We start from the raw sequence: 22,551 nt of genomic DNA, 5'->3' as shown, positions 1-22,551 counted from the left end.
TAATATGTAAAATTAAATTTGATTCTTTAATTTTGAAAAGTATTTAAAGGTGCTTTTAAAAATATTTTTAATTTTTAAAAATTATATATACAAACACATAATATTTTTTATTTATCAAACACAGAGTAAGATGTTTATGTTTTTGAAAGAACAAAAACCTCTCAATAAACTTTGCCAAATCTATCCTAAGTTTAACATTGATATAATGTCAATATGAAAAAAATTTACATAAATGGTCAAGCATGCTACATCAACAAAAGTATTTAATAAATTTGTCTTAAAATCTTACAAATGGATTGTTTCACTTCATTTAATAAAAGAAAATGAAACCAACTTTGAGAATTTATGTTCCTTGTTGACAGATTGCTCTCTTTACTAATAGGAAAGTGAAAGCATACAAAGAGTTGACATGGGTAAGCTAATTGGAATTTCACCGGTTTTTTATTTGAATTTAACTTTGATGCTCTATCATGTATTGTCATCTACTTCTACTATATATAATGAGAATATAGGAGAGATTTAAAGCACAACTCTCTTTCCTAAAGTAACCTTTATCATAGATTTGGATCTTCTAAATTTTAAATTTTACTTTAGAGGATAAAGTATTATCTCTCACTCTTGAATAGTTTCTTTCTCATATTTTCTCTTGATCCCACCTATGAAATAAATGGGAAAAAAAATCACATTTTACCTTCTATTATAAAAATTCAAAATTTAGAGGATGCAAATTTCTTTATCATATATAATCCATAAATTTACTGTCATTGTATGAAAGTTAAATCTACAGAAAAATGTCAACGGAATGATAGCACAAAACATTTTTGTGCGATACCTGTGTAAGAAATGAGAGAATCCAGGGAATTTGGGAGTAGGAGATAATCTATGATATTTTCATTACGAGTGAAAATCACTGGTACAACGGAAAATATTAGTGTTATCAACCAATTTGTTTGTTGCGGCTGTCACTAACAGCCAGATCGTTATTAGCTGTTATAACAATAACAGACTCTATCCCTTCTAGATTCTTTAGTTATGAAAGAAATGAGACGGCCTATGATTTTTAATATTCATAAACCATTGTCATATCTCATGCCCTCTGAATCTTTTTATGTTCCTATATATTGGTCGTTACCACCTGTATCTAGATCTTATTATTAGGAATATGACTAGTTCAACTTGAAAAACTGTAGTTATCCCTCCTAATACTAATATTTTTCTATCCTTATCCGGGATTCAAATTTGAGACCACTAGGAAGGGTGTATATATTAAATCCTACATGCTTGGATGAGATGATAGAGTACCAATAACCTAAGTTAATCTAATTAATTAAGTTGAAAGCTACACGCATCAAATGTTTCTATGAATTTGTTAAAGTTTCCCTCATGGATAAGAATACAAGATATAACGAAGAATTATTTGCAGGATTATGGTATTGACTTTGATGATCAGGAACATCCTATTAAAGCATTTCAATGCTGCTGTGGAAGTACCTTCTGCCGTGACAAGAAAAAGAAAGGTCGGTTACATAATTTGCTCTTATCTTTGCTTTGCAATGTCAGAATTTGATTTATCTTCCCTATTTAATGTAACCCACGCATGACAATACCCAAGAATTATAAATACTTTCTTTTGAAATTGCAAGTTTACTAGAAAGTTGAGGGATATTTTCTTTGCGATACATGGTGAGAAATGGTCAAATAAAGGAGTTTACCTTATTTCGGTATCATTATATTTTTTATATTGAAATACTTGTCAAACACAACCTAAAAAAAGTTTAATCACAGTCGTGACAAAATTTTTGTGAAGCAAACTTTTTCATATTTTTTTCCGACAATTCTTTAGAGTTGTTTCAACTACAACTTTTGAGTTGATAACAAAATTGAAAAAAATTGATATTGTTTGGGATCAGCACCTATAATAGTTTTAAATTTTAATTAAGTTGCCTAATAATTTTGAGTCATAAATAATTGCATAATGGTTTCATATGTTTGGTCTTCTACTTACTTACTAATTACTGTTCACCCTTGGCAGGAACTGGCATGAAAGCTAAAAAACAAAGGTAGAAAGCTTTGTACTATGGAAAGGTTGACATATACTTTGCCAACATCTCTTTTCTTTTATTTGCATAGAGTTTACAAAATCTTTTAGCAGTTGATTATGTTTCTGGCAATAATACTAATATTCATGGATGGCATATATAGATTATATTAAGAGTAAAGTTCTCATAGATAGATAGATGGTCTATTCTTGTGTAGTTTCAAAATCTGGAGTAAGTTATTTTAGACAAGTTTTTTTAACCCTTGGATAATTGATTTAAATCTTGACATTCAGTGATTATAGAAGTTATTATAAGAAATTAAATTTGTCTGATTTAACCTAAAAGTTATATTAAGAGATCTTATTTTACACTTATAAAAAATATGTTTTATTTTCAGATAATATAGGACTTAATATACTTTACAGTTAGCATTGGGAAAATTTTCTAAAATAAATTAAAAAATAATTATTAATTTCTAAAACAAATTTTTTTATTTTTATTTTCCAAAATTGTTTTGTTTTTTGAATTGGAACAAGTTAGCTTACTACATTGGCAAGCTTCATTGAAACTAACAAGTTCGCCCATTGATGCGGCGAGCGGCGAACTTATTCCTATTTCTGTACAATTTGGATTGTATTGGTATATTTTTATAGTTTTATTTAATTCACATAATTTAAAATTTTAAATTATAAAATTTTTAATTTAAAATTTAAATAAATATACTTTAAATTAATAATTTAATTTAATTTGATAAAAATAAACTTATTCATATTATTTTACTCATATGATCAATTATATTTATTCAGTTTCAAAAAAAATAACGGTTTAAAATCAGTAATTTTAAATTAAAAAAATCAATGTACTCGTATTATTTTTAAATTAAAAAATTATAAATAAAATCAATCTTATTATTTTTGAATTTTTAAATTTAAGTACTTATTTTAAATAAACATTCTCGTATAAGTTTTTTTTAAAAGAAAATCTCAGCAGTCAAATATGACTTTTTAAATATCTCAATAAAAAGGATAGATGTATATAGTCTTTTAAATATAGCCTTTATCTATACATATATACTGAATGTTATATGGCCTTTATCAATAAAATATTTTTTCAAACATAAGTTTCTTGCTATGTTATTGATAATTCAATTTAATACGTTATCATCATTTCAAATAATTATATACATGTATTTAATTATAAAATATTATATCAATAAAAATAATTATTATATGTGATTGATCATTTAAAAAAATAATTATAATTAAATAATTATATAAAATATTTTATATTGTTTCAAATTTTGGTGTAATAGCATACCAAAAGGTATTTTTCTGTACCCAAAAAAAAGCAAAAGAAATAATAATAATAATAATAATAATAATAATAATAATAATAATAATAATAATAAGCACAAATATCAATAAAATAAAAAGAAATCTAAATTACTAACAAATCTAAAGTCAAGGTACGTATATTCCAATTTGCATTACAATAACAAACATGATTTTCATTTTTTTCAAATCATGAATACTATACAAAAGCATCCATGATTTTCGTTTCAATCCAATTTTACATTGGTTCCAAAACTCTTATGTACCAAATCCATTTTTTCTTTTTTGATTGTTTTCCTTTTTAGTGAAACAAAAAATACTTTTGAAAGCCTTGATAAAGGTGTATAAGAAAAATAAAGCAAGTAAAAAATAATAAAAATAAAGATGTTAAAAAAAATAAACATACAAATAAACAAAAATAATACATTGATAAAGTAAATTGATGATGATATCCATGTGACAATCAAATTCAATCAAACAAGATTGTTATAAGATGAAAAGAATTTATTTTCTTTGATCCTTACTAAATTTTAAGGACAATATGACTATTTGGATATAAGAACATACACGAGATGAATTTTTTAATTTTTTCTTCAAAAAACAATAAGCAAATATCCTCACATATCAAGACCAATAATTTTTTACAATGAAAATAATAAAGTTAAAAGTTGAGAACACAAACTTTATATAATATAAACCAAATTGAAGTTAATTTTTATAAATACTTATTGTTCATACCCTGGTCCATAACATAAGCCAAGCTTAATAAGGTTGAAAAGCCCAACTACGAGGATAGCCTCTACCGTTTACCCGACCTCCTATAGAGGTCGGATTCGACGAAAACGGACAGCTCATGCTTACCCACGTAAGTAACTACCTCCTTGAATCTCTCACCCACTTTTAAAAGAGAGATCTCAACAACCCTAAGATAAAGGGATGGTTATCCAACATCAGAAGTGGAACTACTTTAGCGGTGGTTATTGGCTCATCTCTTATAAATACCCTGACACACTCAGGTATATTTAAGTTACAATACACTAAACCTGCTTAACTCTTTACTGACTTAGACATTGGAGTGTCTTGCAGGTACCACCCCCCATCCTCTCAAACACATAACTCGGGAGGCTTCGCTGGGGGAAGACTAACTAAGTCATCTCGGAAGAGACATCTAAAAGAAGTCTACCAAGTCGAGAATGAGGGGCCCTATCTTCCCACCATCTCTTTCACCAAGAATACGGACAAGGAATTGTGCCCGAACACGACGATCCGGTAGTAATCACCATGATACTGTTTAAGCCGGCATTTGATAAGTTGGGGTTAGAAGAAAAGGAGTTGAAAGCCTATTCAGATACTCTTTTCGGGTTAGGAGATGCTCCTATTAAGCCATTGGGCTTCATCTCCCTGTACACAACTTTTGGAAAGGGATTGAAGTCCAATACTCTAAACATCGACTTCATTATTGTCAATGTGACTTCAGCATATAATGCCTTGATTGGTACGACAACCCTAAATCGGATGAGAGTAATGATGCGGGGAAATTTGTAGAACACAAATTCCTTCGGCAAGTATACCGAATCGTCAAGTAATAAATCACTTTTGAGTGAGGTCGATCCCAGAAGGATTGATGGATTAAGCAACTTTAGTTATGAGATTTATCTAGTCAAGCTAATAGTTTATGATTTTGGTGAAATTGAATTAACGGAGTGTAAATTGCTGGAAATTAAAGTGCTGAAAGTAAATGGTAAAATGTAAATGGCGGAAACTTAAATGGAAAGAAATTAAAAGAGCTGAAACTTAAATGACAAGAAAGTAAAAGCAAGAATGTAAATGACAATAAAAGGTAAATTGCATGAAATGTAAATGGGTTTTGGGAGCTGGAAATCAAAGAAAGCAGAAAACTCAAAGCAATTAAAGTGAAGAATAACAATGGGAGAGATTCATTAGGGATTGGAGATATCATAATCCATCATGAATCAATGGGTCTCAACTTCATTCTCAATCATATGAGGTAGATCTATGGCGGATTGTAATTAATTGAGTCCCAATTCCTTGGCAACCCAATTTCTCTTAACACAATCAATTTGCCAATTCCTTGATCTAATTGTCATGAGAAGAGGTTAAGTTCAATTCTCTTATCCATAAGCCACACAAGTTCTCAGGATCTCAATTCAAACCAGGAATTTATTGATCAAGAGAGTTGTGAGAGAAAGAGCTTCAAACTAATTTCTATGATTCCCTTTTCGAGGCTCACATAGAAATTCAATGGATCTAAACCCCCTTCTGGTAATGAATAGATCGATTAAGCACGAAAGTTATCCCTTAGCTACAACAAGCGGATTGAGAAGAAGAAAAATTTCATTTATTCATTTGAATTACAATAGAGCTCCTCCCCCTAATGATGTGGGGTTTAGTTCATCATTGCTCAGAAAATTCAAAGAGAAAAGAAAAGTACATGAAAAGTAAACTAAATGCAAAAAAGAAAATCTAATTCAGAGCCTCTGCTATCAGAGTTCCCTATAGGTCCCAGCCTCCTTTCAAGTTCAAAAACTCTCCTATATATACTCTTCTTCTCATCTTCAAATGGGTCTTTAAGTACTTGGATGTGGGCTTTTGGCCTTAGTTGAAGCAAGTTTGAGTGGCTCTTTCTGAAGTTAACACTAGCGTTAGCTCACTAACGTTCTCATGAGTGTCCCTGGAACTGGCGTTAATGCTGCCGTTAGTGCACTAACGGTCCCACTAACGTTGCCTTCAAATTCCATTCTGGCGTTGCCACTGGCGTTAGCACACTAACGAGGCCATCAACGTTCTTCTTGCTGTGCATACGCACACTGCCTCGTGCATGTGCACACCAGTCAATTTTCCTCTTGTGCGTACATACACTGCTCCGTGCATACGCACATTAGCCAAAATTTTCCAGTTCCAACTCATGAAATTGTCAAAGATGTTAGTGTGCTAATTTGGGTAATGTTAGCTCACTAACGTTGGCACCTCTTCTTGTGTTGCAGCGTTAGTGAGCCAACTTAGGCCACTAACATTGCCCTTTTTTCCTTAAGTCACATTGGTGAGCCATCTTTGGCCACTAACGTTGCCTTTCATCTCTGAGTCATGTTAACACTGGCATTAGTGGGCTAACTTGGCCACTAACGCCAGTGATGAGCAGATAATTTATACGCTTTTGGCATTGTTTTTAGGTAGTTTTTAGTATGTTTTAGTTACTTTTTATTATATTTTTATTAGTTTTTATGCAAAAATCACATTTTTGGACTTTACTATGAGTTACTGTATTTTTCTGTAATTTCAGGTATTTTCTGACTGAAGTTGAGGGACCTGAGCAAAAATCTTATTCAGAGGCTGAGAAAGGACTGCAGATGCTATTGGATTCTGACCTCCCTACACTCAAATGCATTTTTTTGGAGCTACAGAAGTCCAATCGGCGCGTTCTCAATTGGGCTAGAAAGCTAACATCTTGGGATTTCCAGTAATATATAATAGTTCATACTTTGCCCGAGATTTGATGGCCCAAACTAGCGTTCAACGCCAGCCAGAGACCCTTTTCTGGCATAAAAAAACGCCGGAACTGGCACCAGAACTAGAGTTAAACGCCCAAACTGGCATCTAAGCTGGTGTTTAACTCTAGAAAAGGCCTATGCACGTGTAAAGCTCAATGCTCAGCCCAAGCACACACTAAGTGGGCCCCGGAAGTGGATTTCTGCACTATCTGCACTTAGTTACTTATTTTCTGTAATCCTTAGTAACTAGTTTAGTATAAATACTAGTCTTTCCTATTGTATTTAAACCTTTATAATCTTATGCCATTTTTCACATTTGGAGGCTGGCCACACAGCCATGCAAAGACATTTTTCTCTTATGTATTTTCTATGGTGGAATTTCTACACCTCATAGATTAAGGTGCTGAGCTCTGCTGTTCTTCATGAATTAATGAAAGTACTATTGTTTCTCTTTCAATTCACGCATGTCTCTTCTCCAAGATATACTCTCATTCTTAATTCAGTTAAGTCAGAATGAAGGAGTGACCCGTGACAATCACCCACTATCTTCATTACTCGCTTAGCTAAGATCCGCGTGCCTGACAACCACAAGCGGTCTACATGATGTTCAACATAGTCATTGGACGACAGCTGGAGTATAATCTCTTGGGTCTCTGATCCATGGATTTGACTTGCCTCTCCTGACAACAGAGCATTCGAATCCATGAGATTAGAACCTTCGTGGTAGAAGCTAGAACCAATTGGCAGCATTCCTAAGATCCGAAAAGTCTAAACCTTGTCTGTGGTATTCCGAGTAGGATCTGGGACAGGATGACTGTGACAAGCTTCAAACTCACGAATGTTGGGCACAGCGACAGTGTGAAAAAGGATAAAGAGATCCTATTCTGACACAAGTGAGAACCGACAAATGATTAGCCGTGCGGTAGCTGTGCCTGCTATTTTTCATCCGAGACGAGAGATCCGACAGATGATTAGCCGTACAGAAGTCGTGCCTGGACCATTTTCACTGAGAGGACGGATGGTAGCCATTGACAACGGTGATCCACCAACATACAGCTTGCCATGGAAGGGAGCATGCATGATTGGATGAAGACAATAGGAAAGCAGAGGTTCAGAAGCAACCAAGCATCTCCAAACGCTTATCTGAGATTCCCACCAATGAATTACATAAGTATCTTTATTTTAATTTACGTTTTATTTATCTTTCAATTATCAAAACTCATAATCAATTGAATCCGCCTGACTAAGATTTACAGGATGACCATAGCTTGCTTCAAGCCGGAAATCTCCGTGGGATCGACCTTTACTCGCGTAAGGTTTTATTACTTGGACAACCCAGTACACTTGCTGGTTAGTTGTACCAGAGTTGTGAAAAGTGTGATCACAATTCGGTGCACCAGCCAGCTTTTTCTCCTTGGCAACGTTAGTACTGGCGTTAATGGTTTAACTTGGCCACTAACGCATGCTTCTTCTTGTAGAGCCAACGTTAACCATGGAGTTAGTGGACCAACTTAGCCACTAATGCCACAACCTCTACTTCTTCTCTGCTTCTCCTTTGCTTCTCCTTGCCTATTATCAACCAAACAAATGCATCAAAGCTTTGCCATCATCACAAGATAATGCATCATTTATTGCATCAAGTAATTCTTGCATCAAGTAATTCTTGCATCAATCTCATGAAAATGTTTAGAATTCACAATGTTTGATTGAATCAAGGCATGCATACATTATTCATTCAAATGCTTGCTTATTGACTAATAAAATGCATGAAACCAAGTAAAAACTAAGGAAAATAGCTTGTGAAACTGGCCAAAGATGCCTAGGCATCACAATACCAAACTTAAATCTTGCTTGTCCCCAAGCAAGCAGTAAAGCATAAGAATAATGAATGAAAACAGAGATAGATATAAGCCCTTATTAAAAGATATTCAATCCTAGTTTTTGGGGTTTCATGCATGATATCTTTGAAGGTCATAAACTTATTGGTGTCCAAGTTATAGCATCCCCTTAAATATTAACTCTGTTGCTTCTATGAAACCTTTTCATTCTTTGATCCTTGGTTTGAACTTGTTGCTTTTCTTTTTCTTGCTAGAGGCTTATTCTTTTTATTGAAGCTTAGTGCTCTGTGTTGAGGCAGCTCTTTATGATAAGCTTTTAGTCAACACTCCCGAACCAGTTGGTTCAAGGTGCTAGGTGTTGAAGCACCCCTCAAAACTTACTAACTCAAGCCTCTCCTCAATACATACACACCACAGGCACTTGACTTGCAATCAAATCCTTCAGACATTGATGTCCAGCACCTCTTTGGGTTACTAAATGCTTTGTAGTAAGGTTGCTCTTGACAATGGATTTTTGGTTGATAATCCTGGGTTAGTTAACCCAAGTTATCAAGTGATGAAGCACTCATTAGAACCTAATCATCCAAGCATATCCTAGCACAAAAGCATCACAGGCATATATCTTTAGGGTCAAGCTATTGGTGCCTAGCTTATTCATTTTTTCTTCTTTCTTTATTGCCAACGTTAGTGCTTGTGTTAGTGGGCTAATTTGGCCACTAACGCCAGCTTCTTTCTTTCTTTTTGCAAGGATCTTCTGTTCTCAAAGGTTCCATACAATGCACACTAAGCCTATACTTAAGGGGACACTCTACCCTTCCACTTTAATTGTAAACTTACAAAGTACTCAAGCATGCACCACCACATAACCTTAGGATTTTTATTCTATCTTTTAACAAAATAGACTTCTACTCTTCTCTGTTTCATAACATTCTCTTTTATTGAAGCATAGGGAACAAAGCATACAATTCAAGCAAGATGAAATGACATAAGCACTTAAACTAAAAAGCTAATATAGCAGAAAGACAAACATAATGCAAATGAATCATGACTAAAAGGACACTAATCAACAGGGATACAATTGCACTTTCAATTAACACACTTAAGCTAGAGACAATCAAGTAACAATACAACCTCTTGGTGTCCACCATCTTTAACTTTTGTGTCCTTCTTTATCTCCTTAGATGATGGTGCATATCTCTTCCAAGAGATTGAATGACTTTCTACAGAGATATTGAAAGTTGCTTGCTCCCCAAGCACTTGAGAGATGGTTAACATGCATGTATGCTTGTGATTTTCTAAACTTAAGTTAGTGTGTGAACACCAAACTTAGTTCCTTGCTGTTCCGAGGGTTACCTGAAACTGTAGGTCAATCTCAGTCGAGATTTGCGATGGTGGCCAGAGCTGTCGTATCCGACTTGTGGACCTTGGTAGTGCTACTGATCCGTGTTCACCGGAGGATGGTGGTACCTGTAAGGGACTCCGATGCCTAAGTTAGCATGGAATTTAAGCAGATATTTTGTAGAATCAGAGTATGAGTTATACCTGGGTGCTCCAGTGTATTTATAGTAGTGTGGAGTGACCTTTCTGGAGATAAGATAGTTTATCTTATCTTATCTTTAACTGAAGTCATCTTATCTTAAAAGGGGACCGCCTTTATCTTTCTAGGCTTTGGCTGCCTTTAGATTGGGCTGTGTCCCTTCATTCGGGCCTACTTTGGGCTCTTCTGACGATTTGGCCGAACTCTTTTACAGAAGAGGTCAGGGGACCTGACCTGAAGAGGTCGGTCACTTTTTCTTCAATCAATCCGGGTCTGATAGCCCAACCCAGGGTATGAATAGTGCCCCTGCTTGAGCTCGACTTTTCTCTTTGTGATCATGTCCCTTAGACTTTTGATCCTTTTGAGGAAATCAAGCTCGAGCATTTCGCCTTGGGTCGATCTCCAGTATGACTCCTGTTAGGTTTATCCTTTAAAATTCAAAGCGTTTCCTTCCCTTATTTGTAGCGCACATTTTTTGTGTCCTTGGAAACGTGCGAGGGTTTAATGCTTATTAACTCCTCTTGCCATTCCATCTTTACCATTTTACCTATCATTTTGAATTTCAAAAGACTTGCTTTCAGTTTCTTCTTCTTCTCTCTTCTCTTTACCCTTTGCTTTCATCGTTTCACTTGAAAGTGCTTCATCCCTTCTGCCTGCTTCGTAGTTTTCTCTGTCTTCTTTAGCTTGAGGGTGTTTGATCGTTGCCCCTTTTTTCCTTGGTTTCCTCTCTCCTTACAGGTTGGTATCTCTTCCTCCATACTTTTGTTTTGATAATTTTGTCTTGGTTTTGCATGTCTGTGAACAACTTTGACCAAATCCGCTTTAAAAAGGCTTGATCCTAAAGGTTGCATTTTTTTTATTAATACTGCAATTCCCTTTACTTGCCCCTGTCTCATTGCTTGCTGTAGCGCTTTGCCTTTGCACTTTCGCACCTCCAAGCCTTCTATTTTCCTTGCCCCGAAGCGACTGTTTGGTGTGGACTGCGTCGTTCTTCACTTTGAGCCGCTATTGTCTTCTCCTCTGCAGGTTAGTGTTTTCTTTCTTTTCTCCTTTTACCTTCGACAACTATGCATGATTTTGATGTAAGGCTTTGACTTTGTCTTTGAAAAACTTTGATTCCTCTGTGAAAAGATTGCGTCTTTTTATGTCTTGATCCACGACTTGTGATTTTTCCTTGTCGCTCATCTTTTGAGAAGAATGTGTGCCTTCTGGTGATCTTGCTTAGGGTTTTCGTTGCTGTTATTGTTTCTTTTTCCCGTTGTCTGGCTTCTTTTTGTTCTGGCTTAACAATCTTTTGGTGATAAACTTGTTAGTAGGAAAGGTTGTAATTTTGATGTTTTTGTTGGTGATGATGACTAGAGAAGGATTGTGTTTTCCTTGTTGTGAGATGTTTAGGGCATAGATCGTCTTCTTTCCTAGTTCTTACCTTGTTACTACCTCCAAAGGGTGCCATTGGATTTTAGTATGAATCCTGGGGTTTCCCTTTTACTGACGTATCTAACTCTTGATGTTCATATGTTATTGTCCGAGTTACTTCCTTATTTGCCCGAGTTGTTTGGTAGTAACCCATTTTCCTTTTTCTCACTGTAGGAATAGTTGTCCCATGTCTTCTCGCAAAAATATTGTTGAGATGTCTACCAAGATCCCGGAAGGCATGTCTGACTGGCTGGATTCTATTATTTTGATGTGTGTTACGGTGGCTGACCCTGAGTACTGTGTGCGACTTAGAAGGCACCATAGAATTTGTAGTGATAGGGATCAGGAGAAAAATTATGAGTTAGTGTCTCCTGACCCTGAGGAGAGGAATAGTTTTCCTTCTTTGATTCCAAAAGAACGTCCCTTTTACTACGCTTATGACTATTTCTTTAGTCAATTGAATATTACCATTACTTTTACCCCTTTTGAGACCGAGTTGCTGTGGTCCTGCAACGTAGCTCCTTCCCAGCTCCACCCGAACTCTTGGGGCTTCATAAAAATCTTCCAATTGTTGTGTCAAGAACTAGATATCCGACCTATCCAAACTCTCTTTCTTTACCTTTTTGTTTTGACGAAGCCTGGGATAGCGAAGAAGAAAGCCTCCTGGGTTTCTTTCCGAGCTACTCAAGGAAGGAAAGTTTTCTCTATGTACGACGAATCCTTTAGGGATTTTAAGAAACTATTATTTCAAGGTCCGAGCTGCTGAGGGTGTTCACCCTTTTTTCTTGGATGAGAACAATGAGCCCGCCTTCCCATTAAGCTGGCTAAAGAATGTGGTAGTTGCTAGTGGTGCACGAAATTGTGATTACACTTTTCACAACTCCGTACAACTAACCAGCAAGTGCACTGGGTCGTCCAAGTAATACCTTACGTGAGTAAGGGTCGATCCCACGGAGATTGTCGGCTTGAAGCAAGCTATGGTTATCTTGTAAATCTTATTCAGGAGATTAATGATAAAAATGATTTTGTATATGAAAAGTAAATAACATGAAATAAATGGTACTTGTGATTCAGTAATGAGGAACAGGTTGAGGTTCCGGAGATGCTCTGTTATCTGAATCTCTGCTTTTCTACTATCTTCTTCTTTAAGCATGCATGGCTTCCTTCAATGGCAAACTGTATGTTGGTGGATCACCGTTGTCAATGGCTACCATCCGTCCTCTCAGATGAAAAATACCAGGCACGGTTTCTGTATGGCTAATCAACTGTCGGATCTCTCGTCTCGGATGAAAAATAGCAGGTACAGCTACCGTACGGCTAATCATCTGTTGGTTCTCACTTGTGTCGGAATAGGATCTCTCTATCCTTTTCCACACTGTCACTGCGCCCAACATTCGCGAGTTTGAAGCTCGTCACAGTCATCCCGTTCTAGATCCTACTCAGAATACCACAGACAAGGTTTAGACTTTTCGGATCTCAGGAACACTTCCAATTCGTTCTAGCCTCTACCATGAAGGTTCTAATCCCACGGACTCGGTCCGTGGATTAAAGACCCAAGAGATATGCACTCAAGCTGTCACCCAATGATTACGTTGAGCTCAGGTAGAACGGGAGTGGTTGTCAAGCACGCGTTCATAAGTTCGAGAATGATGATGAGTGTCACAGATCATCATATTCTCTATATTGAAGTACGAGTGAGTATCTTAGAACAGAATCAAGCGTGATTGAATAGAAAATAATAGTAATTGCATTAATCCATTGAGACACAGCAGAGCTCCTCACCCCACCTATGGGGTTTAGAGACTCATGCCTTAGAAAATACAATATGAGATGTAAAATGTCATGAGTTGCAAAATGAATCTCTAAAAGTAGTTTTTATACTAAACTAGTAACTTAGGTTTACAGAAAATGAGTAACTAAGTGCAGATAGTGCAGAAATCCACTTTTGGGGCCCACTTAGTGTGTGCTTGGGCTGAGCATTGAAGCTTTCACGTGCATAGGCCATTCTTGGAGTTAAACGCCAGCTTGGGTGCAGTTTGGGCGTTTAACTCCAGTTCTGGTGCCAGTTCTGGCATTTTACGCCAGAAAAGGGTCTCTGGCTGGAGTTTTACGCCAGTTTGGGCCATCAAATCTTAGACAAAGTATAGACTATTATATATTGCTGGAAAGCCCAAGATGTCTACCTTCTAACACAATTGAGAGCACACCAATTGGGCTTCTGTAGCTGCAGAAAATCCATTTCGAGTGCAGGAGGGTCAGAATCCAACAGCATCTGCAGTCCTTTCTCAGCCTCTGAATCAGATTTTTGCTCAAGTCCCTCAATTTCAGCCAGAAAATACCTGAAATTACAGAAAAATACTCAAACTCATAGTAAAGTCCAAAAAATGTGATTTTTGCATAAAAACTAATAAAAATATAATAAAAAGTAACTAAAATATACTAAAAACTACCTAAAAATAATGCCAAAAAGGGTATAAATTATCCGCTCATCACAACACCAAACTTAAATTGTTGCTTGTCCCCAAGCAACTAAAAACAAAATAGGATAAAAAGAAGAGAATATACAATAAATTCCAAAATATCAATGAAGCTTAGTTCCAATTAGATGAACGGGACTAGTAGCCTTTTTGCTTCTGAACAGTTTTGGCATCTCACTTTATCCTTTGAAGTTCAGAATGATTGGCGTCCATAGGAACTCAGAATTCAGATAGTATTATTGATTCTCCAAGTTCAGTATGTTGGTTCTTGAACACAGCTACTTTATGATTCTTGGCCGTGACCCTAAGCATTTTATTTTTCAGTATTACCACCGGATACATAAATGCCACAGACACATGACTGGGTGAATCTTTTCAGATTGTGACTCAGCTTTGCTAGAGTCCCCAGTTAGAGGTGCCCAGAGCTCTTAAGCACACTCTTTTTGCTTTGGACCACGACCTTAACCGCTCAGTCTCAAGCTTTTCACTTGGACCTTCATGACACAAGCACATGGTTAGGGACAACTTGATTTAGCCACTTAGGCCAGGATTTTATTCCTTTGGGCCCTCCTATCCATTAATGCTCAAAGCCTTGGATCCCTTTTACCCTTGCCTTTTAGTTTAAAGGGTTACTGACTTTTTTTGCTTGCTTTTTCTTTTTCTTTCTTTTTCTTTAATTTTTCGCCATTTTTTTCGCAAGCTGTGTTTTTCACTACTTTTTCTTGTTTCAAGAATCAATTTTATGATTTTTCACATTATTAATAACATTTCTCTTTTTTCATTATTCTTTCAAGAGCCAACAATTTTAACATTCATAAACTTCACTTTAAAAAATATGCACTGTTCAAGCATTCATTCAGAAAACAAAAAGTATTGCCACTACATCAAAATAATTAGACTATTTTCAAGATAAATTTCGAAATTATGCACTTCTTGTTCTTTTGCAAATAAAAATATTTTTTTATTTAAGAAAGGTGAGAGATTCATGGAATCATTCATAGCTTTAAGACATAGACTCTAAACACTAATAATCATGTAATAAAGATAAAAATAAGACAGAAACTAAACATAAAAGCAGACAAATAACCATAAAAGAAAGGAAATTAAAGACATAAAAATAAATGACTCTAATACTAATGCTCTTGTAACTCTTAAAATAGGTCTCTAATAACAAAAGTTATCACAGAGTTAGGATTCAACAACCTTTATTTTGAGAGATACTTGCTCTTTCAATCTGTGGGACGTCTAGCTCTTCAAGGGGCAGCTTCTGGTGCTTTAGCTCCTGTATCTCACGCCCTTGTTTCTCTTGTTCTTTGAGCAGTTTGCAGAGCATGCTATTTTGATTCTATTGCTCTTCTTTGAGTTGATCAATAGCTTCTTGCAGCTTGGTGACAGATGCTTCTAAGCGGGCCTAATATTCAAATTGAGGAATTTCTGGGAGGAGCTCATGCGCCCTCCTCTTGATGGAGTTGTCTTGAACTTGAGCTCCATCCATCACCTTTTTGGTGATTGGGCGTTCAACTGGGATATATTCATCCACACCCATCTCTATCCCAGCATCTTTACATAACAGACTAATCAAGCTTGGGTAAGCCAATTTAGCACCAGTGGATTCCTTGTTTGCAAATATATAAATTTTACCAAGAATTAGCTGATGAATCTCTACTTCTTTCCCCAGCATAATACAGTGAATCGTCACTACTCTCTTGACAGTGACTACAGATCGGTTGCTGGTTGGGAGTATAGAACGCCCAATAAAATCCAGCCAACCTCTAGCAACTGGTTTGAGATCTCCTCTCTTTAGCTGGTTTTGGACACCTTTTGAATTAGTAATCCACTTAGTTCCAGGGAGGCATATGTCCTCTAGAACTTGATCTAGCCTTTTATCCTTGGCCATTCTCCTGTTAAAGGACTTTGGATCATCTTCTAGTTGAGGAAGTTTAAGAACTTCTCTCACTTTGTCAAAGTGAAAGTAAATAATCTTCCCTCTGACCATAGTCCGAAAGGAGTAGAAAGTAGTTCCCTCTAATCTTTGCTTTTCTGTCATCCACAGATTTGTATAAAATTCCTGGACCATGTTTCTTCCAACATGTATCTCAGAATTAGCCAGGACTTCTCAGCCCCTGTTTTGAATCTACTCTTGGATCTCCGGGTATTCATCTTCTTTCAGATTGAACCTAACTTCCGGGATCACTGATTTTCTGCACACAATTTTGAAATAATGGTCTGCATGTTCTTTGGTGCAGAAATTCTCATGCATCCAACGTGGTTTTGAATTGCTTTCTTTCTTGTCTCTTGAAGCGGTTTGTCTTTCTTTGGGTGCCATGAGATTAGTTTGTTTTAGCTCAGGGATCATGGAAATCACCCCAAACTTAGAGATTTACTTGTCCTCAAAAAAAAAAAAAGAAATAAGATGAATAGAGGGAGAGAAGGATTCGAATGATGGATGAAGAGGGGCTGGTCGAATATGTATTTAAAAGGGAGGGAGGGAACGGGTTTCGAATTATTTTTGAAAAAGATAAGGTAGAAAGATATGATTGATAAAAAATACAGTTTGTAAAATATGAGAGATTTGAAAAAGATATGAGGAAGTTAAATCTGAATTTTTGTGAATGCCCCTAAGAAATAAAAGATAAGATGGATGAATTCAAAAGATTTGGAAAGAAATTGGAAAGGTAAATGAGTTATTTCTTTTAAAAACATTAAAAAAAAGGATTGAAAAGAGTTTATAAGATTATTAATTTTTGAAATTGGAAATTGAAAGATGAATATTTGTAACATTTTTATGCAGAAAATTATGAATTAGAACATGAAAATTTGAAAAAATTTGAATTGGAAACGAAATTACCTCCCCCTTTACTGTTCCGGCGTTAAACGCCCATCTGGTGGCCATTTTGGGCATTTAACGCCCAGCTAGGTACCCTAGCTGGCATTAAATACCAGAAATCCTTCTTTACTGGGCATTTTTCTGAACGCCCAAAATGCTGCCATTTCTGGCGTTAAACGCCCAGAATGCTGCCCATTCTGGCGTTTAACGCCCAGAATGATACCTTTACTGGCGTTAAACGCCCAGAATGGTAGCCATTCTGGTGTTTAACGCCCAAATTGCCTCTTTACTGGCATTTTAATGCCTGTGAGCTCTTTTTCTCTGTGATTCTTCTGCTTTATGTTCTGAACCTCCCAGCAAGTGCTTCTTTACTGTCTTTAGCTAGACTTTTGCTGAGCTTTTAATTCAGTCTAAGTTTTGAGCAATCTTGCTCAACACTGCCTTAAAGATAATATTTGACTCTCTGTCCATTGACAATGAACTTTTTATCAGAGTCCATATCCTGAAGCTCTACATATCCATATGGTGACACGCTTGTAATCACATATGGTCCCTTCCACCGGGATTTCAATTTCCCAGGGAACAATCTGAGCCTAGAGTTAAACAGCAGAACCTTCTGTCCTGTCTCAAAGACTCTAGATGACAACTTTCTGTCATGCCACCTTTTTGCTTTCTCCTTGTAAATTTTAGCATTTTCAAAAGCATTGAGTCTGAACTCTTCTTGCTCATTCAATTGGAGTAATCTATTTTCTCCAGCTAACTTTGCATCAAGGTTTAGGAACCTGGTTGCCCAGTAGGCCTTGTGTTCCAGTTCTACTGGCAGATGACAGGCTTTTCCATACACAAGCTGGTATAGAGAGGTCCCTATAGGAGTCTTGAATGCGGTTCTGTATGCCCACAGAGCATCATCCAAACTTCTTGCCCAATCCCTTCTACGGGTACTTACAGTCCGTTCCAAGATTCATTTTAGTTCTCTATTCGAGACTTCAGCCTGCCCATTTGTCTGTGGATGATATGGAGTTGCCACTTTATGGTTAATTCCATATCGGACCAGAGCAGAGTCAAGCTGTTTATTGCAGAAATGAGTGCCTCCATCACTGATCAATATCCTAGGGACACCGAACCTGCTGAAGATATGCTTCTGGAGGAACTTCATCACTATCTTAGTATCATTAGTGGTGTTGCAATTGCCTCTACCCATTTAGATACATAGTCTACTGCCACCAGAATATAAGTGTTTGAGTATGATGGTGGAAAAGGCCCCATGAAGTCAATACCCCATACATCAAATAACTCAATCTCTAAGATCCCTTGCTGAGGCATGGCATAACCATGAGGCAGATTACCAGCTCTCTGGTAACTGTCACAGTTACGTATAAACTCTCGGGAGTCTCTATAGAGAGTAGGCCATTAGAAGCCACATTGGAGAACTTTTATGGCTGTTCACTCACCTCCGAAATGTCCTCCATATTGTGATCCATGGAAATGCCATAGGATCTTTTGTGCCTCTTCTCTAGGCACACATCTACGGATTACTCCGTCTGCACACCTCTTAAAGAGATATGGTTCATCCCACAAGTAGTACTTTGCATCAGAAATCAATTTTTTTGTTTGCTGCTTACTGTACTCTTTGGGTATGAATCTCACAGCTTTATAGTTTGCAATGTCTGCAAACCACGGTACTTCCTGAATGGCAAGAGTTTCTCATCCGAAAAGGTTTCAGAGATCTCAGTAGGAGGGAGGGACGCTCCTGCTACTAGTTTTATCCAGGACAAGTGATCAGCTACTTGGTTCTCTGTCCATTTTCTGTCTCTTATTTCTATATCAAACTCTTGCAGAAGCAACACCCATCGTATGAGTCTGGGTTTTGAATCTGGCTTTGTGAGGAGATATTTTAGAGCAGTATGGTTAGTATACACAATCACTTTTGAACCTACTAAATAAGATCTGAATTTGTCAATGGCATAAACCACTGCAAGCTACTCCTTTTCTGTGGTTGTGTAATTCTTCTGCGCGTCATTTAAAACATGGCTAGCATAATAAATGACATGCATAAGTTTGTTATGCCTCTGTCCTAATACTGCACCAATGGCATGGTCACTGGCATCACACATTAGTTTGAATGGTAATGTCTAGTCTGGTGCAGAAATGACTGGTGCAGTGACCAGCTTAGCTTTCAGAGTCTCAAACACCTGCAGACACTCTGTGTCAAAGACAAATGGTATGTCAGCAGCTAGAAAATTGCTCAGAGGTTTTGTAATTTTTGAAAAATCCTTTATAAACCTCCTATAGAATCCTGCATGCCCCAGAAAGCTTCTGATTGCCTTAACATTGGCAGGTGGTGGTAATTTTTCAATTACCTCTACCTTAGCTTGATCCACCTCTATTCCCTTGTTCAAAATTTTGTGCCTAAGGACAATTCCTTCAGTCACCATAAAGTGACATTTCGCCCAGTTTAAAACCAGGTTAGTCTCTTGGCACCTTTTCAGAACAAGTGCTAGATGGTCAAGACAGAAGCTGAATGAGTTTCCAAATACTGAGAAGTCATCCATGAAGACTTCCAGAAATTTCTCTACCATATCAGTAAAAATAGAGAGAATGCACCTCTAAAAGGTTGCAGGTGCATTGCACAGACCAAATGGCATCCTTCTGTAGGCAAATACTCCAGATGGGCATGTGAATCCTGTTTTCTCTTGGTCCTGAGGATCTACTCCAATTTGGTTGTAACCTGAATAGCCATCCAAAAAGTAGTAGTATTCATGACCTGCTAGTCTCTCTAGCATCTGGTCTATGAATGGCAAAGGAAAATGATCCTTTCTGGTGGCTGTATTGAGCCTTCTATAGTCAATACACATACGCCACCCTGTAACTGTTCTTGTAGGAACCAGTTCATTCTTTTCATTATGAACCACTGTCATGCCTTCCTTCTCAGGGATAACTTGGACAGGGCTCACCCAGGGGCTATCAGAAATAGGATAAATAATTCCAGCCTCTAGTAGCTTAGTGACCTCTTTTTGCACCACCTCCTTCATGGCTGGATTCAGCCGCTTCTGTGGTTGAACCACTGGCTTAGCATCATCCTCTAATAGGTTCTTGTGCATGCATCTGGCTGGGCTAACGCCCTTAAGATCACTTATGGACCATCCAAGAGCTGTCTTATGTGTCTTTAGCACCTGAATTAGTGCTTTCTCTTCCTGTGGCTCTAAAGTAGAGCTTATGATTACCAAAAAAGTGTTATCTTCTCCCAGAAATGCATATTTCAAGGATGGTGGTAGTGGTTTAAGCTCGGATTTAGGAGGCTTCTCCTCTTCCTGAGGAGTTTTCAGAGGTTCTTTTGTTTTCTCTGGTTCCTCCAGATCAGGCTGAACATCTTTAAAAATGTCCTCTAGCTCTGATTCAAAACTCTCAGTCATATTGACCTCTTCCACCAGGGAGTCAATAATATCAACGCTCATGCAGTCTTTTGATGTGTCTGGATGCTGCATAGCTTTGACAGCATTCAACTTGAACTCATCCTCATTGACTCTCAGGGTTATCTGCCCCTTTTTGGATGTCAATGAGCATTCGTCCAGTTGCTAGGAAAGGTTTTCCTAGAATGAGAGTTGTACTTTTGTGCTCCTCCATTTCCAACACTACAAAGTCAGTGGAAAAGGAAAATGGCCCAACCTTGACAATCATGTCCTCAATTATGCCTGATGGAATCTTAATGGAGCCATCAGTAAGTTGGAGCCATATCCGGGTTGGTTTAACTTCATTAGTCAAACCAAGCTTTTTGATAGTGGATGCAGGTATTAGGTTGATACTTTTCCCAAGATCACATAGAGCTGTCTCGGTACAAGCACCCTCTAATGTGCATGGTATCATAAAGCTTCTGGGGTTTTTAAGCTTCTCTGGTAAGCTTTTCAGAATGACTACACTGCATTCTTCAGTGAGGAAAACTTTTCAGTTTATCTCCAATCCTTTTTTTGACTTAAGATTTCTTTCATGAACTTAGCATAAGAGGGTATTTGCTCAAGTGCCTCTACAAATGGAATCTTTATTTCAAGAGTCCTGAGATAGTCTGCAAAGCAGGCAAATTGTTTATCCTGTTCTGCTTGGCGGAGTTTCTGAGGATAAGGCATCTTGGCTTTATATTCTTCAACCTTAGTTGCTGCAGGTTTATTTCCTACAGAAGGGGTTGGATAAGCCTGCTTAAGGGGGTTGTTATCAGTACTTGCAAGTGTCTGATCCTTTATTGGCGTTTGAACGCCAGAACTGGGTGCAGTATGGGCGTTTAACGCCAGATTGCCACCCTTTTCTGGCGTTTGGACGCCAGAATTGGCCATCCACTGGGCGTTTAACGCCAATTTTTCACCCTTTTCTGGAGTTTGAACACCAGAATCATTCTTCTCTGGGCTCTTACTGTCCTCAGGGGGATTTTGGGCAGTGGCTTGGTCATTCTCTGTCAGTTGTTCCTTTCTTAGCTTTCTTCTGCCTTGAGTTGAGACATTCAATGTCTTTTCACTCCTTAACTGAACAGCTTGGCATTCTTCTGTTATCTGTTTAGATAGCTGCTGTCTTGTCTGGTTCAATTGTGCTTCCATATTCTTGTTGGCATTTTTAGTGTCTTGTAACATCTTTTTAAATTCTGCTAACTGTTTTGTTATAAGAAGCAATTGCTGATTGAGTTCAACAACTTGTTCTGGAGGACTAAGTTTAGTGGATAATGCTTTAGCCTCTTCTTTCATGGAGGACTCACTACTTAAGTATAGATGCTGATTTGTAGCAACTGTATCAATGAGCTCTTGAGCCTCTTCAATTGTCTTTCTCATGTGTATAGATCTACCAGCTGAGTGGTCTAGAGACATCTGGGCCTTTTCTGTAAGTCCATAGTAGAAGATGTCTAACTTCACCCATTCTGAAAACATTTCAGAAGGGCATTTCCTTAGCATCTCTCTGTACCTCCCCCAGGAATTATAAAGGGATTCATTATCCTCTTGTTTAAAGCCTTGGATGTCCAGCCTTAGCTATGTCATCCTTTTTGGAGGGAAATATTGATTTAGGAATTTGTTTGATAACTGTTTCTATGTTCTTATGCTTGCTGTGGGTTGGTTATTTAACCACCTCTTAGCTTGATCTTTTACAGCAAATAGAAACAGTAATAATCTGTAGACATCCTGATCTACTTCTTTATCACGTACTGTGTCAGCAATTTGTAAGAACTGTGCTAGAAACTCAGTAGGTTCTTCCTGTGGAAGACTGGAATACTGGCAATTTTGCTGCACCATCATAATGAACTGAGGGTTTAGCTCAAAATTGCTGGCTCTGATGGGAGGTATACAGATACTACTCCCATATGAAGCAGTAATGGGGTTAGCATACGACCCCAGAGTCCTTTTGGACTGTTCAATTCCCCTTAGGTCCATGATGGAGAGAGGGAGATGATGTGGATTTTAAAATAAAAATTTTATTTATTATTTTTATTTAAAATTTTTCAAAATTAAAGAAATTAAAATAAAATAAAATAAATGGAAAAAAAAGTATAAGTTTTGAAAATTAAAAGAAGAGAAATACAAGAAATTGGAAAACTAAAATGAT

The 22,551-nt window shown here is 37.0% G+C and overlaps 1 protein-coding gene across 1 annotated transcript in view; it reads left to right on the top strand.

The window, feature by feature from the left end:
* LOC112775087 (uncharacterized) overlaps positions 1-22,551 on the top strand; it is a 49,981-nt gene that overhangs the window by 11,267 nt on the left and 16,163 nt on the right. Inside the window, exons 6-7 of the mRNA XM_072228430.1 lie at positions 363-413; positions 1,424-1,517. Coding sequence (XP_072084531.1) covers positions 363-413; positions 1,424-1,517 — 145 coding nt within the window. The remainder of the gene's footprint in view (positions 1-362; positions 414-1,423; positions 1,518-22,551) is intronic.

Source organism: Arachis hypogaea, chromosome 19, assembly GCF_003086295.3.
Source record: "Arachis hypogaea cultivar Tifrunner chromosome 19, arahy.Tifrunner.gnm2.J5K5, whole genome shotgun sequence".
Lineage (NCBI taxonomy): Eukaryota > Viridiplantae > Streptophyta > Magnoliopsida > Fabales > Fabaceae > Arachis > Arachis hypogaea.
The sequence above is the reverse complement of the archived record's forward strand: the minus strand, read 5'-3'. Positions and strand labels throughout refer to the sequence as shown.